Source organism: Nomascus leucogenys, chromosome 9 (assembly GCF_006542625.1).
Source record: "Nomascus leucogenys isolate Asia chromosome 9, Asia_NLE_v1, whole genome shotgun sequence".
Lineage (NCBI taxonomy): Eukaryota > Metazoa > Chordata > Mammalia > Primates > Hylobatidae > Nomascus > Nomascus leucogenys.
In genome coordinates this window covers 19088101-19107673 of record NC_044389.1, presented here as the reverse complement: position 1 = coordinate 19107673, position 19573 = coordinate 19088101, and the positions used below count along the sequence as shown (strand labels likewise).

Below are 19573 nucleotides of genomic sequence, written 5' to 3'. Positions count from 1 at the left end.
GCTCCAAATCATGCACGTGGCAAGACTGCAGAGAAAATTAGTATCCTCAAATCAAAATAGTTTACCAGCATCTTCAAAGTTGATTTCATAGGAAAAATTAAGTGTTAGGTTTCAGAGATAAATTCTGAGTCTTAAATTAGATTGACAGCAGAGATGGACACTCCTAAGATGGGTTTCACAGCAAAAGCATTACTTCTTCTCATAATCAAGAACAGGAAAGGATTATAATTATCTGAGGACATAAGATCAGTTCCATGATACAAGCAAGACTTTCAGTCTTAAAATCTAAAGAAGCAAAGAGCATTCAAGCAGGGAATTCTAGGGAAAAAGGCAACCTTATGAAAAATATTACATATACATATGGCATGTTAAAGTAATAAGGAAAACGTTCCAGAACAGCAGGAAACTTTAGAAACTTTTGAAAAATATGTTTGGAGGAGTATGTAGTGCTCAAACAATATTTATTTTTGAATTGGAAACAGCCCCTGAATGTATTAAAGAGATCTTAAAAATTTTTGGATTTCAAAAGTGATATGTACTACGTTAAGAAATTTATTTAAGTAAGTGCTTGAAAAATGGATTAAAATATGATTTGGGGAAATGTCTAAAGAAATACTAATGTTAATAAGGGCTAGATTTGAGTGCAGAATACTTGCATCAAAAGGAGAGAAGAGGAGGGAATTATATCATCAAAAATGAAAAGCTTACCATGGAAGAATTGGGCTTAATACCTACGGTATGGGTTGATGGGTGGAGCAAACCACCATGGCACACATTTGCCTATGTAACAAACCTTCACATCCTACACATGTAACCAGGGAACTTAAAAAATAATTGTAAAATTTAAAAAAATCTAAAAGAAAACCAGCCAGGCACAGTGGCTCACACATGCAATCCCAGCCCCTTGGGAAGCCGAAGCAGGTGGATCACCTGAGGTCAGGAGTTCGAAACCAGCCTGACCAATATGGTAAAACTCTGTGTCTACTAAAATTACAAAAATTAGACGGGCATGGTGGTGGGCCCATAATACCAGCTACTCGGGAGACTGAGACAGGAGAATCACTTGAACGTGGGAGACGGAGGTCACAGTGAGCCGAGATCACACCACTGCACTCCAGCCTGGGAGACAGAGCGAAATTCCGTCCCATAAAATAAAAAGAAAGAAAGAAAAAAAACCATTATGTGGAAGGTAACATAATCAAAACAGTCATCTCTTATATCATTGTCTGTTACAGTGAAACATTATTTATACTATTTTTGTTTTTTGTTACAAGTAATGAAACCTTGTGAGTTTCCAGAAATTCAACATGGAGGTCTATATTATGAGAGTATGCGTAGACCATACTTTCCAGTGGCTGCAGGAAAATCTTATTCCTATTACTGTGACCGAAATTTTGTGACTCCTTCGGGAAGTTACTGGGATTACATTCATTGCACACAAGATGGGTGGTCGCCAACAGTCCCATGCCTCAGTAAGTAAACCTCTTTACAACAATATGTGTGTAAAACTTGCAAAGAACGGAGAGAGAAGAGCAAATAAATGATTACATTGTCTTATATGACAGAAGTGATACCAAGGGAAGAGTTGTTCATGCAAAAAAACCAAACTGGATCTTTTCTGTTATGAGATCTTCATGAAAATCACATGAGAAATAAATATAGGAACTTTATGAGAATATCTATATAATTTAAACATATTTTATCATAAAAACTAAAGATAAGTAACATTGAATACTGACTTTTTTGTACAAACATTTAGTAGTAGCTTTAGTTTTCCTTCAGTGATACATTATTTTTGAGTATTGATGCAGTCTTATTTAAATATTCTAAAAACTATTTTAATATACTATTTTGATCAAATTCATGTTTCTAATTTACTTTTTAATCATTTTATGGTCTTTAAGACAATGTATTCTCAGTTATTTGGAGAATGGATATAACACAAAATATGAAGGAACATATTTACAGGGTTAATCTGTAAAAGCTGAGGATATCCTGGCTACAGTCTTCCAAATGTGCAGACCGCAGTTCCCTGTACAGACGATGAACGGTCTCCTCCTCCCAGATGCATTCGTGGCAGTTAGTCCACTTGTTTGAGACCCCAGTATGTCCTTAACTGTCTAAGATCTAGACCTTTAACTGGAAAATTTTGTGTATCAACTCTCAAGCTGAGCATATGTCTTTTTTACTTTTAAATAGAAGCCTAACTAGTTTTCAGTTCCAAATGTGTCTGAATACATTTATAATTTCTGGATAATGAGTGGATTCTGTCACTTAATAGTCAAGTAACAATAGAAATATAAGTCATGAATAGCAAAAAATAAATAGACTACAGGTTAAAAAGTAACACCGCTTCAGTACTTATATTGAAACCATGCTAAATGCATTGATTTAAATAGATTATAAAATTATAGCATTAATTAAAAAATAAATATAATGCTTGCCCAAAGGTCACTGCTACATCTCTCACAGTTATATCTATTTTTATAGTTAGTGTTCTGTTGCTTTAAATTAAGGCTCATCTTCAGTTATAGCTGACTTTCACTTTTTAGGTAAAGGGGTCTCTGAAAGTTGTTTGTGTGTATTGCTTGCAATTTACCAAACATTCCACTATAGAAACCATATGAATATTATGATACAACTGAGATGAAAGACAATGGGAATCTTCTTACCCCTTTGTAGGAGCAACTGTCCTCAACAATAGGCCTAAGTCTCTGAAAGAAAAGTCCCTTTTTCTCCAACCATAGGCACCAACTCTATCATTAATCCACCTAATAAATATTGTTGTGGGTCAAACACTTTATAGGTATTGAAAATAAAATTGTTTACAGGAGAAAGTGAACACTGTAGTTTAGAGGCTGGAGGAGATTAATAGGAAAGTACACAAGAATAGATCAGAAAACTCATGATTAGTACAAATGCTGTATTATACATATCTATCATCTTTAACATGACTTCTTTTTCTTTCAGATAGTAAATTGGACCATTTACATTTGTTTTCTAATTACTAATGAGAAAAGAACATATACATTACTAACATCTTAGAACATATACATTAGTAAAATAAATACTACATTATACATATACCCATTAGTAATGTATAGAACACATACATTACTAATATATAAAGAACGTACACATTACTAACAGATTAGAACTTATTTTTGCTATCTTGTTTGCTTTTTTTTTCTGCTTACGTTTCCCCATTCCTATCAAGCACCATGTCTATATGGGTTTAAGCACCCACTTAAGATGACAACCATTTAAAATTTCTGCAGATAAAGGATTTACAAAATTACTCCTTGCCTATGGCAGCAGTGTGTGCCGTATCTTTGCTTGGGAAATGGCATTTGACTTAATGAGGTTTAAGACCCCTTAATAGTGCCAAAAATACCCGGGTTTTTAGAAAGTAGCCAGAAAGTCTTCCAAAATACCATTAGGGACGGGAGAGTCTGCTAGATCTGCATTCCTCAAGGCCTGACAGAGCTCTGTTGACGGTCTCAAGGATTCTTTGCTTTTATTCTGCCCTTCCCTGTGTTTTCAACATTTTCTTTAGAAATTTCTGGTTTCTTTTAAGAACACGGATGTCTAGGAAACTTCCAGTTTTGCTGTTTTCAATTCATTAACAAATGTTTCATTGTTTTACCATATTGCCATGTTTTTACCTGTTCCAAGTATTCAACAAATGTTTATTTTTTCTCTACTTTTTCTATTTTAGGAACATGCTCACAATCAGATATAGAAATTGAAAATGGATTTATTTCTGAATCTTCCTCTATTTATATTTTAAATAAAGAAACACAATATAATTGTAAACCAGGATATGCAACAGCAGATGGAAATTCTTCAGGATCAATTACATGTTTGCAAAATGGGTGGTCAGCACAACCAATTTGCATTAGTAAGTGATTTAGATATTCCCCCTCAGTTTCTGTCAACTTTGTTCCGCCCTTTAAGATGACAGTGTTTTACTTAAAAATATGGAAAACACTTTTAGGAGTAAAGAGATATAAATACTTCTAACACCATTTGACATTCTGTGCCAAACTAAGTCTTTTTTGCCTTTTTAGAGTAATGGCTGCTTGGGAAGATGATCATTCCATCTCTCTCAATTCAATTTGCCTTTACGTAAAAGCAATCCCATCAGGTACAGACTAGTTAGGGAGCTGCATGGGTATATCAGCACAATGCATTAGTTGTCAATAACAACTTTGTTCTTTTCCCTTTCTTTGTATTTCAAAATTATCAACTGCTTGTGTTGTATTCCTTGCTCACACTCAGAAAAGATGAACATGTCGGGGAAGGGATGAGTGCTTAATTCTGAGTTTCTGCTAGCATCAGCAGAATGAGACCTTAATACTTTGTATCAGTGATGCAACTGAGGAGAACCAACTCAAAAGATTATTTCCAGCTTATTGTCTAGTACAGAGAAAACAAGTAAAGCAAAAGAGTAAGTGGGTGGGCTGAATGCTTATGAACCTCATACTTGGCAATGGGTTCCTGACAACTAAAGTTCTCTAAAACATTCCCAACTTGTAATTACTTATTAATAAAGAGATTGCATAATGAACAATGGAAATCTTGCAGTGGCAAAAGCTGTTCTTTTCTGTCTTTCCTCTTTAGACATTCACGAAGATTTGTAAAGATAAATTGTTTAATGTATTTTTAACACACATATTGACATAATTTAAATACTGCAAAATCCACTTCATTTACAAGGGTACAATTCAACTATTTTTAGCCATGAGACGAAATGGAAGGAGCTATTGATACGTAATAGAACATGGATGAATCTCAAAATATTAAGCTAAGTGAGAAAAAAAAGGATACACTTAGAAAGTGATTATCTCAAAGTTACTCTGGGATTTCGGAGCTACAAAATATCAATTCCCGCATTTCTAGAATACTGTTTTCAATTACTATGCTTATCATGGGCTCTGTGTAAAGAAAAGCTGTATATTTCAACCTAACTGGATTCAGCTTTGATAAACGATCTACTAAAAGACTTGTAAAATAAAAGATAAGATGCTTTATATATTTTTATAGAACCTATTATCCAATGAATATAATTTTAATCCAACATATACACCCTTACTGTCAGTAAATTGGGTACTTAAAGATGGACATTAACTTTTAAATTCACAAAATTTTATCTTCTTTAAAATAATACATTATAGTGATAAATGTAGACTGTAATAACAGCCAATGAGGTGTTTGCAAATAAAGATAGGTCTAACTAAATATTCTTAATATGTTTTTCATAGGATTTTAATGATGAGAAGGATATATATATGGAAATATATTTTTCTCTTGTAATTAACAGTTACAGCACAAAAAAAAACACTAATTGTCGGACTATTTTTTTTTTTTTTTTTTTGAGACGTAGTCTGGCTCAGTTGCCCAGGCTAGAGTGCAATGGCACGACCTCGGCTCACTGCAAGCTCCGTCTCCTGGGTTCACGCCATTCTCCTGCCTCAGTCTCCCAAGTAGCTGGGACTACAGGTGCCCGCCACCACGCCAGGCTAATTTTTTTTGTATTTTTAGTAGAGACGAGGTTTCACCGTGTTAACCAGGATGGTCTCGATCTCCTGACTTCGTGATCCACCTGCCTCGGCCTCCCAAAGTGCTGATATTACAGGCATGAGCCACCGCGCCCGGCCCAGACTATTTTTAATAGTACACAATGTATTAGCATACACTGATTGGTAAATTTTATTCCTATAATGAAACTTTCTTAGTTTAGTTGTACATCATATGGCATAGAAAAGCAATCCTCCATTTTATTTTGTTTCAGAACTTTGTGATATGCCTGTTTTTGAGAATTCCAGAGCCAAGAGTAATGGCGTGTGGTTTAAGCTCCATGACACGTTGGACTATGAGTGCTATGATGGATATGAAAGCAGTTATGGAAACACCACAGGTTCCATAGCGTGTGGTGAAGACGGCTGGTCCCATTTGCCAACGTGCTATAGTAAGTATTTTATTCAAGTATTTCTTTCTACTAGAATTAATTAAATAAATAAATAGAAACATACATATGTATACGTACACATTTGTGTATGTGTACATATATATACATATACATGTAGTCCTCATTTGAGTGTGAATTACCTTGAAAAGTAAAAAAAAACAAGGTTGTAAATACAAATGTCTTCCTAAGAAATCAAATAAGATACAGTTAAGAGTATATAAAAAGCTTTATTCAGAAAGTTTCCAATAAAACTGTTGATAATTCCCCAATAATAAAGTATTTTTTTTTCAGATTCTTCAGAAAAGTGTGGGCCTCCTCTACCTATTAGCAATGGAGATACCACGACCTTCCCGCAAAAAGTGTATCTGCCACAGTCAAGAGTCGAGTACCAATGCCAGCTCTACTATGAACTTCAGGGTTCTAAATATGTCACATGTAGTAATGGAGAGTGGACAGAACCACCAAGATGCATATGTAAGTTCTTAATATTCTGGGTCTGAGAAAATTGGAGTAATAACTTTGATCTTTGCTTATTCATACTAAAATTTTTGTGGGTCATTACCCTAGAACTGTGTTCACAAACAGCTCTTCTGCTGAATCTTTGCCTTTCAGATCTTAATATATAAGCGTATAAGCTTGGAAAACTTCTTGTAAACACTGACAAAGTTTCTTTTTTAAAACAAGAATGTTCAGAGACCTCAAATTGTTAATGGACTCAATGAGTCTTCAAGAATGGCATCCATTTATTGCACACATATGAAATATGGCACCTCAGCTTAAGACCAGTAATCATTTTCATATTATTAACACTTAGGTAAATAGTTTTCAAAGAGTTTTGAAAACACTTTGTTCTGTTTAAAAAACCATGAACTTGGAACCAACCCAAATGTCCATCAGTGATAGACTAGGTAAAGAAAATGTGGCACATATACACGATGGAATACTATGCAGCCATAAAAATGGATGAGTTCCTGTCCTTTGCTGGGATACGGAGGAAGCTGGAAACCATCCTTCTCAGCAAACTATCACAAGAACAGAAAACCTAACACCACATGTTCTCACTCATAAATGGGAGCTGAATAAGGAAAACAGCTGGACTCAAGGAGGTGAACATCACACAACAGGGCCTGTCACAGAGTGGGGAGCCAGGGGAGGGACAGCATTAGGAGAAATACCTAACGTAGGTGATGGGTTGACGGGTGCAGCAAACCACCATGGCACATGTATACCTATTAAAAAAAACTGTACGTTCTGCCCATGTACCCCAGAACTTAAAGTATAATAAAACCCATGAATGATTAACTAAAGTCCTTCTTGAAAACCTGAAATGCTTCCTGATAGAGCACATAGTTAACACTGAGAAGTTCTTTCTCTGATTATTGTTCTGTCTTATGTTTTACCGGTATTTCTAGCAAGCAAGAAAGAAATTAGTGGAAAGTTCAGCCATTTCCAAAACCCACTGTGTTCTGTTTTTACCTTCATCTACTCTCCCCTCATCCCAGAATCAAAATGAATACACTAAAAAACCCTCAAGTCAGTAATATAGGTATACTTCCAGAATCTGTTCTCCAAGTCCTATGAACTGGAAGCAACACAACTCAAAAAATATGAGCCAAAATAATTATGGCAACAACAAGAAAACCTAAAAGAAAGTTTGCCACAAGTTTCTACTAGCCTATGAGGTAGAGCCCCGGGATACCCATCAGGTCTTGCATATCAGATAACCTATTCCTATCACAGCTCTTAAACTGTAAACTCATGAGTTTTTCAAGTGCTCAAGTTCCCAAGTATAGGATGATACAAGCAATTCTCTTCTGTGATGTGACTCACTTCCTTTGTTATGATGCTATGCTACCTTTTACCTTTCATATTGACTGATGATGCTGATATCTTGGCTGATCCTACGATGGGTTAAACCTTAATTATTGTCCCCTATTTATGTGTTCACTTCTGTATGTACTTTAGAAAGTGTTAGAAAATATGTTTGGAGGAGTATTTAGTGCTCAAATAATATTTATTTTTGAATTGTAAATAGCCCCTGAATGTATTGAAAAGCTCTTAAAAATTCTTGGATTTCAGAAGTGTTATGTACTATGTTAAGAAATGTATTTATGTGAGTGCTTGAAAGATGGATTAAAATACGACTTGGGGAAGTTTCTAAAGAAATACTAATGTTAATAAGGGCTAGACTTGAGTGAGGAATACTTGCATCAAAAGGAGAGAAGAGGAGGGAATGATATCATCAAAAATGAAAAGCTTACCATGGAAGAATTGGGCTTAATACCTAGGATATGGGTTGATGGGTGGAGCAAACCACCATAGTACACATTTACCTATGTAACAAACCTTCACATCCTACACATGTAACCAGGGAACTTAAAAAATAATTGTAAATTTAAAAAAAATTCTAAAAGAAAACCAGCCAGGCGCGGTGGCTCACACCTGCAATCCCAGCCCTATGGGAAGCCGAAGCAGGTGGATCACCTGAGGTCAGGAGTTCGAGACCAGCCTGACCAAATGGTAAAACTCTGTGTCTACTAAAATTACAAAAATTAGACGGGCATGGTGGTGGGCCCATAATGCCAGCTACTCGGGAGACTGAGACAGGAGAATCACTTGAACGTGGGAGACAGAGGTCACAGTGAGCCGAGATCACACCACTGCACTCCAGCCTGGGAGACAGAGCGAAATTCCGTCCCATAAAATAAAAAGAAAAGAAAGAAAGAAAGAAAGAAAGAAAGAAAGAAAGAAAGAAAGAAACCATTATGTGGAAGGTAACATAATCAAAACAGTCATCTCTTATATCATTGTCTGTTACAGTGAAACATTATTTATACTATTTTTGTTTTTTGTTACAAGTAATGAAACCTTGTGAGTTTCCAGAAATTCAACATGGAGGTCTATATTATGAGAGTATGCGTAGACCATACTTTCCAGTGGCTGCAGGAAAATCTTATTCCTATTACTGTGACCGAAATTTTGTGACTCCTTCGGGAAGTTACTGGGATTACATTCATTGCACACAAGATGGGTGGTCGCCAACAGTCCCATGCCTCAGTAAGTAAACCTCTTTACAACAATATGTGTGTAAAACTTGCAAAGAATGGAGAGAGAAGAGCAAATAAATGATTACATTGTCTTATATGACAGAAGTGGTACCAAGGGAAGAGTTGTTCATGCAAAAAAACCAAACTGGATCTTTTCTGTTATAAGATCTTCATGAAAATCACATGAGAAATAAATATAGGAACTTTATGAGAATATCTATATAATTTAAACATATTTTATCATAAAAACTAAAGATAAGTAACATTGAATACTGACTTTTTTGTACAAACATTTAGTAGTAGCTTTAGTTTTCCTTCAGTGATACATTATTTTTGAGTATTGATGCAGTCTTATTTAAATATTCTAAAAACTATTTTAATATACTATTTTGATCAAATTCATGTTTCTAATTTACTTTTTAATCATTTTATGGTCTTTAAGACAATGTATTCTCAGTTATTTGGAGAATGGATATAACACAAAATATGAAGGAACATATTTACAGGGTCAATCTGTAAAAGCTGAGGATATCCTGGCTACGGTCTTCCAAATGTGCAGACCGCAGTTCCCTGTACAGACGATGAACGGTCTCCTCCTCCCAGATGCATTCGTGGCAGTTAGTCCACTTGTTTGAGACCCCAGTATGTCCTTAACTGTCTAAGATCTAGACCTTTAACTGGAAAATTTTGTGTATCAACTCTCAAGCTGAGCATATGTCTTTTTTACTTTTAAATAGAAGCCTAGCTAGTTTTCAGTTCCAAATGTGTCTGAATACATTTATAGTTTCTGGATAATGAGTGGATTCTGTCACTTAATAGTCAAGTAACAATAGAAATATAAGTCATGAATAGCAAAAAATAAATAGACTACAGGTTAAAAAGTAACACCGCTTCAGTACTTATATTGAAACCATGCTAAATGCATTGATTTAAGTAGATTATAAAATTATAGCATTAATTAAAAAATAAATATAATGCTTGCCCAAAGGTCACTGCTACATCTCTCACAGTTATATCTATTTTTATAGTTAGTGTTCTGTTGCTTTAAATTAAGGCTCATCTTCAGTTATAGCTGACTTTCACTTTTTAGGTAAAGGGGTCTCTGAAAGTTGTTTGTGTGTATTGCTTGCAATTTACCAAACATTCCACTATAGAAACCATATGAATATTATGATACAACTGAGATGAAAGACAATGGGAATCTTCTTACCCCTTTGTAGGAGCAACTGTCCTCAACAATAGGCCTAAGTCTCTGAAAGAAAAGTCCCTTTTTCTCCAACCATAGGCACCAACTCTATCATTAATCCACCTAATAAATATTGTTGTGGGTCAAACACTTTATAGGTATTGAAAATAAAATTGTTTACAGGAGAAAGTGAACACTGTAGTTTAGAGGCTGGAGGAGATTAATAGGAAAGTACACAAGAATAGATCAGAAAACTCATGATTAGTACAAATGCTGTATTATACATATCTATCATCTTTAACATGACTTCTTTTTCTTTCAGATAGTAAATTGGACCATTTACATTTGTTTTCTAATTACTAATGAGAAAAGAACATATACATTACTAACATCTTAGAACATATACATTAGTAAAATAAATACTACCTTATGCATATACCCATTAGTAATGTATAGAACACATACATTACTAATATATAAAGAACGTACACATTACTAACAGATTAGAACTTATTTTTGCTATCTTGTTTGCTTTTTTTTTTCTGCTTATGTTTCCCCATTCCTATCAAGCACCATGTCTATATGGGTTTAAGCACCCACTTAAGATGACAACCATTTAAAATTTCTGCAGATAAAGGATTTACAAAATTACTCCTTGCCTATGGCAGCAGTGTGTGCCGTATCTTTGCTTGGGAAATGGCATTTGACTTAATGAGGTTTAAGACCCCTTAATAGTGCCAAAAATACCCGGGTTTTTGGAAAGTAGCCAGAAAGTCTTCCAAAATACCATTAGGGACGGGAGAGTCTGCTAGATCTGCATTCCTCAAGGCCTGACAGAGCTCTGTTGACGGTCTCAAGGATTCTTTGCTTTTATTCTGCCCTTCCCTGTGTTTTCAACATTTTCTTTAGAAATTTCTGGTTTCTTTTAAGAACACGGATGTCTAGGAAACTTCCAGTTTTGCTGTTTTCAATTCATTAACAAATGTTTCATTGTTTTACCATATTGCCATGTTTTTACCTGTTCCAAGTATTCAACAAATGTTTATTTTTTCTCTACTTTTTCTATTTTAGGAACATGCTCACAATCAGATATAGAAATTGAAAATGGATTTATTTCTGAATCTTCCTCTATTTATATTTTAAATAAAGAAACACAATATAATTGTAAACCAGGATATGCAACAGCAGATGGAAATTCTTCAGGATCAATTACATGTTTGCAAAATGGGTGGTCAGCACAACCAATTTGCATTAGTAAGTGATTTAGATATTCCCCCTCAGTTTCTGTCAACTTTGTTCCTCCCTTTAAGATGACAGTGTTTTACTTAAAAATATGGAAAACACTTTTAGGAGTAAAGAGATATAAATACTTCTAACACCATTTGACATTCTGTGCCAAACTAAGTCTTTTTTGCCTTTTTAGAGTAATGGCTGCTTGGGAAGATGATCATTCCATCTCTCTCAATTCAATTTGCCTTTACGTAAAAGCAATCCCATCAGGTACAGACTAGTTAGGGAGCTGCATGGGTATATCAGCACAATGCATTAGTTGTCAATAACAACTTTGTTCTTTTCCCTTTCTTTGTATTTCAAAATTATCAACTGCTTGTGTTGTATTCCTTGCTCACACTCAGAAAAGATGAACATGTCGGGGAAGGGATGAGTGCTTAATTCTGAGTTTCTGCTAGCATCAGCAGAATGAGACCTTAATACTTTGTATCAGTGATGCAACTGAGGAGAACCAACTCAAAAGATTATTTCCAGCTTATTGTCTAGTACAGAGAAAACAAGTAAAGCAAAAGAGTAAGTGGGTGGGCTGAATGCTTATGAACCTCATACTTGGCAATGGGTTCCTGACAACTAAAGTTCTCTAAAACATTCCCAACTTGTAATTACTTATTAATAAAGAGATTGCATAATGAACAATGGAAATCTTGCAGTGGCAAAAGCTGATCTTTTCTGTCTTTCCTCTTTAGACATTCACGAAGATTTGTAAAGATAAATTGTTTAATGTATTTTTAACACACATATTGACATAATTTAAATACTGCAAAATCCACTTCATTTACAAGGGTACAATTCAACTATTTTTAGCCATGAGATGAAATGGAAGGAGCTATTGATACGTAATAGAACATGGATGAATCTCAAAATATTAAGCTAAGTGAGAAAAAAAAAGGATACGCTTAGAAAGTGATTATCTCAAAGTTACTCTGGGATTTCGGAGCTACAAAATATCAATTCCCGCATTTCTAGAATACTGTTTTCAATTACTATGCTTATCATGGGCTCTGTGTAAAGAAAAGCTGTATATTTCAACCTAACTGGATTCAGCTTTGATAAACGATCTACTAAAAGACTTGTAAAATAAAAGATAAGATGCTTTATATATTTTTATAGAACCTATTATCCAATGAATATAATTTTAATCCAACATATACACCCTTACTGTCAGTAAATTGGGTACTTAAAGATGGACATTAACTTTTAAATTCACAAAATTTTATCTTCTTTAAAATAATACATTATAGTGATAAATGTAGACTGTAATAACAGCCAATGAGGTGTTTGCAAATAAAGATAGGTCTAACTAAATATTCTTAATATGTTTTTCATAGGATTTTAATGATGAGAAGGATATATATATGGAAATATATTTTTCTCTTGTAATTAACAGTTACAGCACAAAAAAAACACTAATTGTCGGACTATTTTTTTTTTTTTTTTTTTTGAGACGCAGTCTGGCTCAGTTGCCCAGGCTAGAGTGCAATGGCACGACCTCGGCTCACTGCAAGCTCCGTCTCCTGGGTTCACGCCATTCTCCTGCCTCAGTCTCCCGAGTAGCTGGGACTACAGGTGCCCGCCACCACGCCAGGCTAATTTTTTTTGTATTTTTAGTAGAGACGAGGTTTCACCGTGTTAACCAGGATGGTCTCGATCTCCTGACTTCGTGATCCACCTGCCTCGGCCTCCCAAAGTGCTGATATTACAGGCATGAGCCACCGCGCCCGGCCCAGACTATTTTTAATAGTACACAATGTATTAGCATACACTGATTGGTAAATTTTATTCCTATAATGAAACTTTCTTAGTTTAGTTGTACATCATATGGCATAGAAAAGCAATCCTCCATTTTATTTTGTTTCAGAACTTTGTGATATGCCTGTTTTTGAGAATTCCAGAGCCAAGAGTAATGGCGTGTGGTTTAAGCTCCATGACACGTTGGACTATGAGTGCTATGATGGATATGAAAGCAGTTATGGAAACACCACAGGTTCCATAGCGTGTGGTGAAGACGGCTGGTCCCATTTGCCAACGTGCTATAGTAAGTATTTTATTCAAGTATTTCTTTCTACTAGAATTAATTAAATAAATAAATAGAAACATACATATGTATACGTACACATTTGTGTACGTGTACATATATATACATATACATGTAGTCCTCATTTGAGTGTGAATTACCTTGAAAAGTAAAAAAAAACAAGGTTGTAAATACAAATGTCTTCCTAAGAAATCAAATAAGATACAGTTAAGAGTATATAAAAAGCTTTATTCAGAAAGTTTCCAATAAAACTGTTGATAATTCCCCAATAATAAAGTATTTTTTTTTTCAGATTCTTCAGAAAAGTGTGGGCCTCCTCTACCTATTAGCAATGGAGATACCACGACCTTCCCGCAAAAAGTGTATCTGCCACAGTCAAGAGTCGAGTACCAATGCCAGCTCTACTATGAACTTCAGGGTTCTAAATATGTCACATGTAGTAATGGAGAGTGGACAGAACCACCAAGATGCATATGTAAGTTCTTAATATTCTGGGTCTGAGAAAATTGGAGTAATAACTTTGATCTTTGCTTATTCATACTAAAATTTTTGTGGGTCATTACCCTAGAACTGTGTTCACAAACAGCTCTTCTGCTGAATCTTTGCCTTTCAGATCTTAATATATAAGCGTATAAGCTTGGAAAACTTCTTGTAAACACTGACAAAGTTTCTTTTTTAAAACAAGAATGTTCAGAGACCTCAAATTGTTAATGGACTCAATGAGTCTTCAAGAATGGCATCCATTTATTGCACACATATGAAATATGGCACCTCAGCTTAAGACCAGTAATCATTTTCATATTATTAACACTTAGGTAAATAGTTTTCAAAGAGTTTTGAAAACACTTTGTTCTGTTTAAAAAACCATGAACTTGGAACCAACCCAAATGTCCATCAGTGATAGACTAGGTAAAGAAAATGTGGCACATATACACGATGGAATACTATGCAGCCATAAAAATGGATGAGTTCCTGTCCTTTGCTGGGATACGGAGGAAGCTGGAAACCATCCTTCTCAGCAAACTATCACAAGAACAGAAAACCTAACACCACATGTTCTCACTCATAAATGGGAGCTGAATAAGGAAAACAGCTGGACTCAAGGAGGTGAACATCACACAACAGGGCCTGTCACAGAGTGGGGAGCCAGGGGAGGGACAGCATTAGGAGAAATACCTAACGTAGGTGATGGGTTGACGGGTGCAGCAAACCACCATGGCACATGTATACCTATTAAAAAAAACTGTACGTTCTGCCCATGTACCCCAGAACTTAAAGTATAATAAAACCCATGAATGATTAACTAAAGTCCTTCTTGAAAACCTGAAATGCTTCCTGATAGAGCACATAGTTAACACTGAGAAGTTCTTTCTCTGATTATTGTTCTGTCTTATGTTTTACCGGTATTTCTAGCAAGCAAGAAAGAAATTAGTGGAAAGTTCAGCCATTTCCAAAACCCACTGTGTTCTGTTTTTACCTTCATCTACTCTCCCCTCATCCCAGAATCAAAATGAATACACTAAAAAACCCTCAAGTCAGTAATATAGGTATACTTCCAGAATCTGTTCTCCAAGTCCTATGAACTGGAAGCAACACAACTCAAAAAATATGAGCCAAAATAATTATGGCAACAACAAGAAAACCTAAAAGAAAGTTTGCCACAAGTTTCTACTAGCCTATGAGGTAGAGCCCCGGGATACCCATCAGGTCTTGCATATCAGATAACCTATTCCTATCACAGCTCTTAAACTGTAAACTCATGAGTTTTTCAAGTGCTCAAGTTCCCAAGTATAGGATGATACAAGCAATTCTCTTCTGTGATGTGACTCACTTCCTTTGTTATGATGCTATGCTACCTTTTACCTTTCATATTGACTGATGATGCTGATATCTTGGCTGATCCTACGATGGGTTAAACCTTAATTATTGTCCCCTATTTATGTGTTCACTTCTGTATGTACTTTAGAAAGTGTTAGAAAATATGTTTGGAGGAGTATTTAGTGCTCAAATAATATTTATTTTTGAATTGTAAATAGCCCCTGAATGTATTGAAAAGCTCTTAAAAATTCTTGGATTTCAGAAGTGTTATGTACTATGTTAAGAAATGTATTTATGTGAGTGCTTGAAAGATGGATTAAAATACGACTTGGGGAAGTTTCTAAAGAAATACTAATGTTAATAAGGGCTAGACTTGAGTGAGGAATACTTGCATCAAAAGGAGAGAAGAGGAGGGAATGATATCATCAAAAATGAAAAGCTTACCATGGAAGAATTGGGCTTAATACCTAGGATATGGGTTGATGGGTGGAGCAAACCACCATAGTACACATTTACCTATGTAACAAACCTTCACATCCTACACATGTAACCAGGGAACTTAAAAAATAATTGTAAATTTAAAAAAAAATCTAAAAGAAAACCAGCCAGGTGCGGTGGCTCACACCTGCAATCCCAGCCCTATGGGAAGCCGAAGCAGGTGGATCACCTGAGGTCAGGAGTTCGAGACCAGCCTGACCAAATGGTAAAACTCTGTGTCTACTAAAATTACAAAAATTAGACGGGCATGGTGGTGGGCCCATAATGCCAGCTACTCGGGAGACTGAGACAGGAGAATCACTTGAATGTGGGAGACAGAGGTCACAGTGAGCCGAGATCACACCACTGCACTCCAGCCTGGGAGACAGAGCGAAATTCCGTCCCATAAAATAAAAAGAAAAGAAAGAAAGAAGAAAGAAAGAAAGAAAGAAAGAAAGAAAGAAAGAAAGAAAGAAAGAAACCATTATGTGGAAGGTAACATAATCAAAACAGTCATCTCTTATATTATTGTCTGTTACAGTGAAACATTATTTATACTATTTTTGTTTTTTGTTACAAGTAATGAAACCTTGTGAGTTTCCAGAAATTCAACATGGAGGTCTATATTATGAGAGTATGCGTAGACCATACTTTCCAGTGGCTGCAGGAAAATCTTATTCCTATTACTGTGACCGAAATTTTGTGACTCCTTCGGGAAGTTACTGGGATTACATTCATTGCACACAAGATGGGTGGTCGCCAACAGTCCCATGCCTCAGTAAGTAAACCTCTTTACAACAATATGTGTGTAAAACTTGCAAAGAATGGAGAGAGAAGAGCAAATAAATGATTACATTGTCTTATATGACAGAAGTGGTACCAAGGGAAGAGTTGTTCATGCAAAAATACCAAACTGGATCTTTTCTGTTATGAGATCTTCATGAAAGTCACATGAGAAATAAATATAGGAACTTTATGAGAATATCTATATAATTTAAACATATTTTATCATAAAAACTAAAGATAAGTAACATTGAATACTGACTTTTTTGTACAAATATTTAGTAGTAGCTTTAGTTTTCCTTCAGTGATACATTATTTTTGAGTATTGATGCAGTCTTATTTAAATATTCTAAAAATTATTTTAATATACTATTTTGATCAAATTCATGTTTCTAATTTACTTTTTAATCATTTTATGGTCTTTAAGACAATGTATTCTCAGTTATTTGGAGAATGGATATAACACAAAATATGAAGGAACATATTTACAGGGTCAATCTGTAAAAGCTGAGGATATCCTGGCTACGGTCTTCCAAATGTGCAGACCGCAGTTCCCTGTACAGACGATGAACGGTCTCCTCCTCCCAGATGCATTCGTGGCAGTTAGTCCACTTGTTTGAGACCCCAGTATGTCCTTAACTGTCTAAGATCTAGACCTTTAACTGGAAAATTTTGTGTATCAACTCTCAAGCTGAGCATATGTCTTTTTTACTTTTAAATAGAAGCCTAGCTAGTTTTCAGTTCCAAATGCGTCTGAATACATTTATAATTTCTGGATAATGAGTGGATTCTGTCACTTAATAGTCAAGTAACAATAGAAATATAAGTCATGAAGAGCAAAAAATAAATAGACTACAGGTTAAAAAGTAACACCGCTTCAGTACTTATATTGAAACCATGCTAAATGCATTGATTTAAGTAGATTATAAAATTATAGCATTAATTAAAAAATAAATATAATGCTTGCCCAAAGGTCACTGCTACATCTCTCACAGTTATATCTATTTTTATAGTTAGTGTTCTGTTGCTTTAAATTAAGGCTCATCTTCAGTTATAGCTGACTTTCACTGTTTAGGTAAAGGGGTCTCTGAAAGTTGTTTGTGTGTATTGCTTGCAATTTACCAAACATTCCATTATAGAAACCATATGAATATTATGATATAACTGAGATGAAAGACAATGGGAATCTTCTTACCCCTTTGTAGGAGCAACTGTCCTCAACAATAGGCCTAAGTCTCTGAAAGAAAAGTCCCTTTTTCTCCAACCATAGGCACCAACTCTATCATTAATCCACCTATTAAATATTGTTGTGGGTCAAACACTTTATCGGTATTGAAAATAAAATTGTTTACAGGAGAAAGTGAACACTGTAGTTTAGAGGCTGGAGGAGATTAATAGGAAAGTACACAAGAATAGATCAGAAAACTCATGATTATGACAAATGCTATATTATACATATCTATCATCTTTAACTTGACTTCTTTTTCTTTCAGATAGTAAATTGGACCATTTACATTTGTTTTCTAATTACTAATGAGAAAAGAACATATACATTACTAACATCTTAGAACATATACATTAGTAAAATAAATACTACATTATACATATACCCATTAGTAATGTATAGAACACATACATTACTAATATATAAAGAACAAATACATTGCTAATATATTAGAACTTATTTTGGCTATCTTGTTTACTTTTTTTTTTCTGCTTACATTTCCACGCGCCTCTCAAACACCACGTCTATATGGGTTTAAGCACCTACTTAAGATGACAACCATTTTAAATTCTTGGGGACAAAGGATTTACAAATTTACTTTCTTGCCTATGGTAGCAGTGTGTGCCGTATCTTTGCCTGGGAAATGGCATTTGACTTAATGAGGTTTAAGACCCCTTAATAGTACCAAAAATACTCAGGTTGTTGCAAAGTAGCCAGAAAGTCTTCCAAAATACTATTAGGGACTTGAGAGTCTGCTAGGTCAGCATTCCTCAAGGCCTGACAGAGCTCTGTTGACAGTCTCAAGGATTCTTTGCTTTTATTCTGCCCTTCCCTGTGTTTTCAACATTTCCTTCAGAAATTCGTGGTTTCCTTTAAGAACACTGATGTCTAGGAAACTTCCAGTTTTGCTGTTTTCAACTCATTAACAAATGTTTCATTGTTTTGCCATATTGCCATGTTTTTACTTCTTCCCTCCTATAAAAGAAGTATTCAACAAATATTTATTTTTTTCTCTACTTTTTCTATTTTAGGAACATGCTCAAAATCAGATATAGAAACTGAAAATGGATTTATTTCTGAATCTTCCTCTATTTATATTTTAAATAAAGAAATACAATATAAATGTAAACCAGGATATGCAACAGCAGATGGAAATTCTTCAGGATCAATTACATGTTTGCAAAATGGATGGTCAGCACAACCAATTTGCATTAGTAAGTGATTTACATATTCCCATTCAGTTTCTGTCAACTTCGTTCCTCTCTTTGAGATGATAGTGTTTTACTTAAAAATATAGAAAACACTTTTAGGAGTAAAGAGATACAAATACTTCTAAAACCATTTAACATTCTGTGCCAAATTAAGTCTTTTGCATGTTTAGAGTAATGGCTACTTGGGAAGATGATCATTTCATCTCTTACAACTCAATCTGCCTTTACATAAAAGCAATCTTATCATGTACAGACTATTTAGGGAGCTGCATGAGAATATCAGCAAAATGTGTTAGTTGCCAATAAAAACTTTGTTGTTTTCCCTTTCTTTGTATTTCAAAATTATCAACTGCTTTTATTGTATTCCTTGCTCACACTCAGAAAAGTTGTACATGTTGGTGGAGAAATGAGTGCTTAATTCTGAATTTCTGCTAGCATCAGGAGAATCAGACCTTAATAATTTGTATCAATGATGCTACTGAGGATATCCAATCAAAAAATTATCTCCACCCTATTGTTTACTACAGAGA

The 19573-nt window shown here is 34.9% G+C and overlaps 1 protein-coding gene across 1 annotated transcript; it reads left to right on the top strand.

Moving 5' to 3' along the window:
* The first annotated feature begins 1276 nt into the window (after positions 1–1276).
* On the top strand, positions 1277–19478 carry LOC100586937 (complement factor H-related protein 4-like). Its single transcript, XM_030819402.1, is given in 15 exon segments — positions 1277–1476; positions 1905–1987; positions 1990–2079; positions 3719–3901; positions 6263–6445; positions 8831–9032; positions 9461–9543; positions 9546–9635; positions 11276–11458; positions 13822–14004; positions 16405–16606; positions 17035–17117; positions 17120–17209; positions 18864–19053; positions 19400–19478. Coding segments are annotated over 15 exon segments (2124 nt in total).
* Positions 19479–19573: the final 95 nt, after the last annotated feature.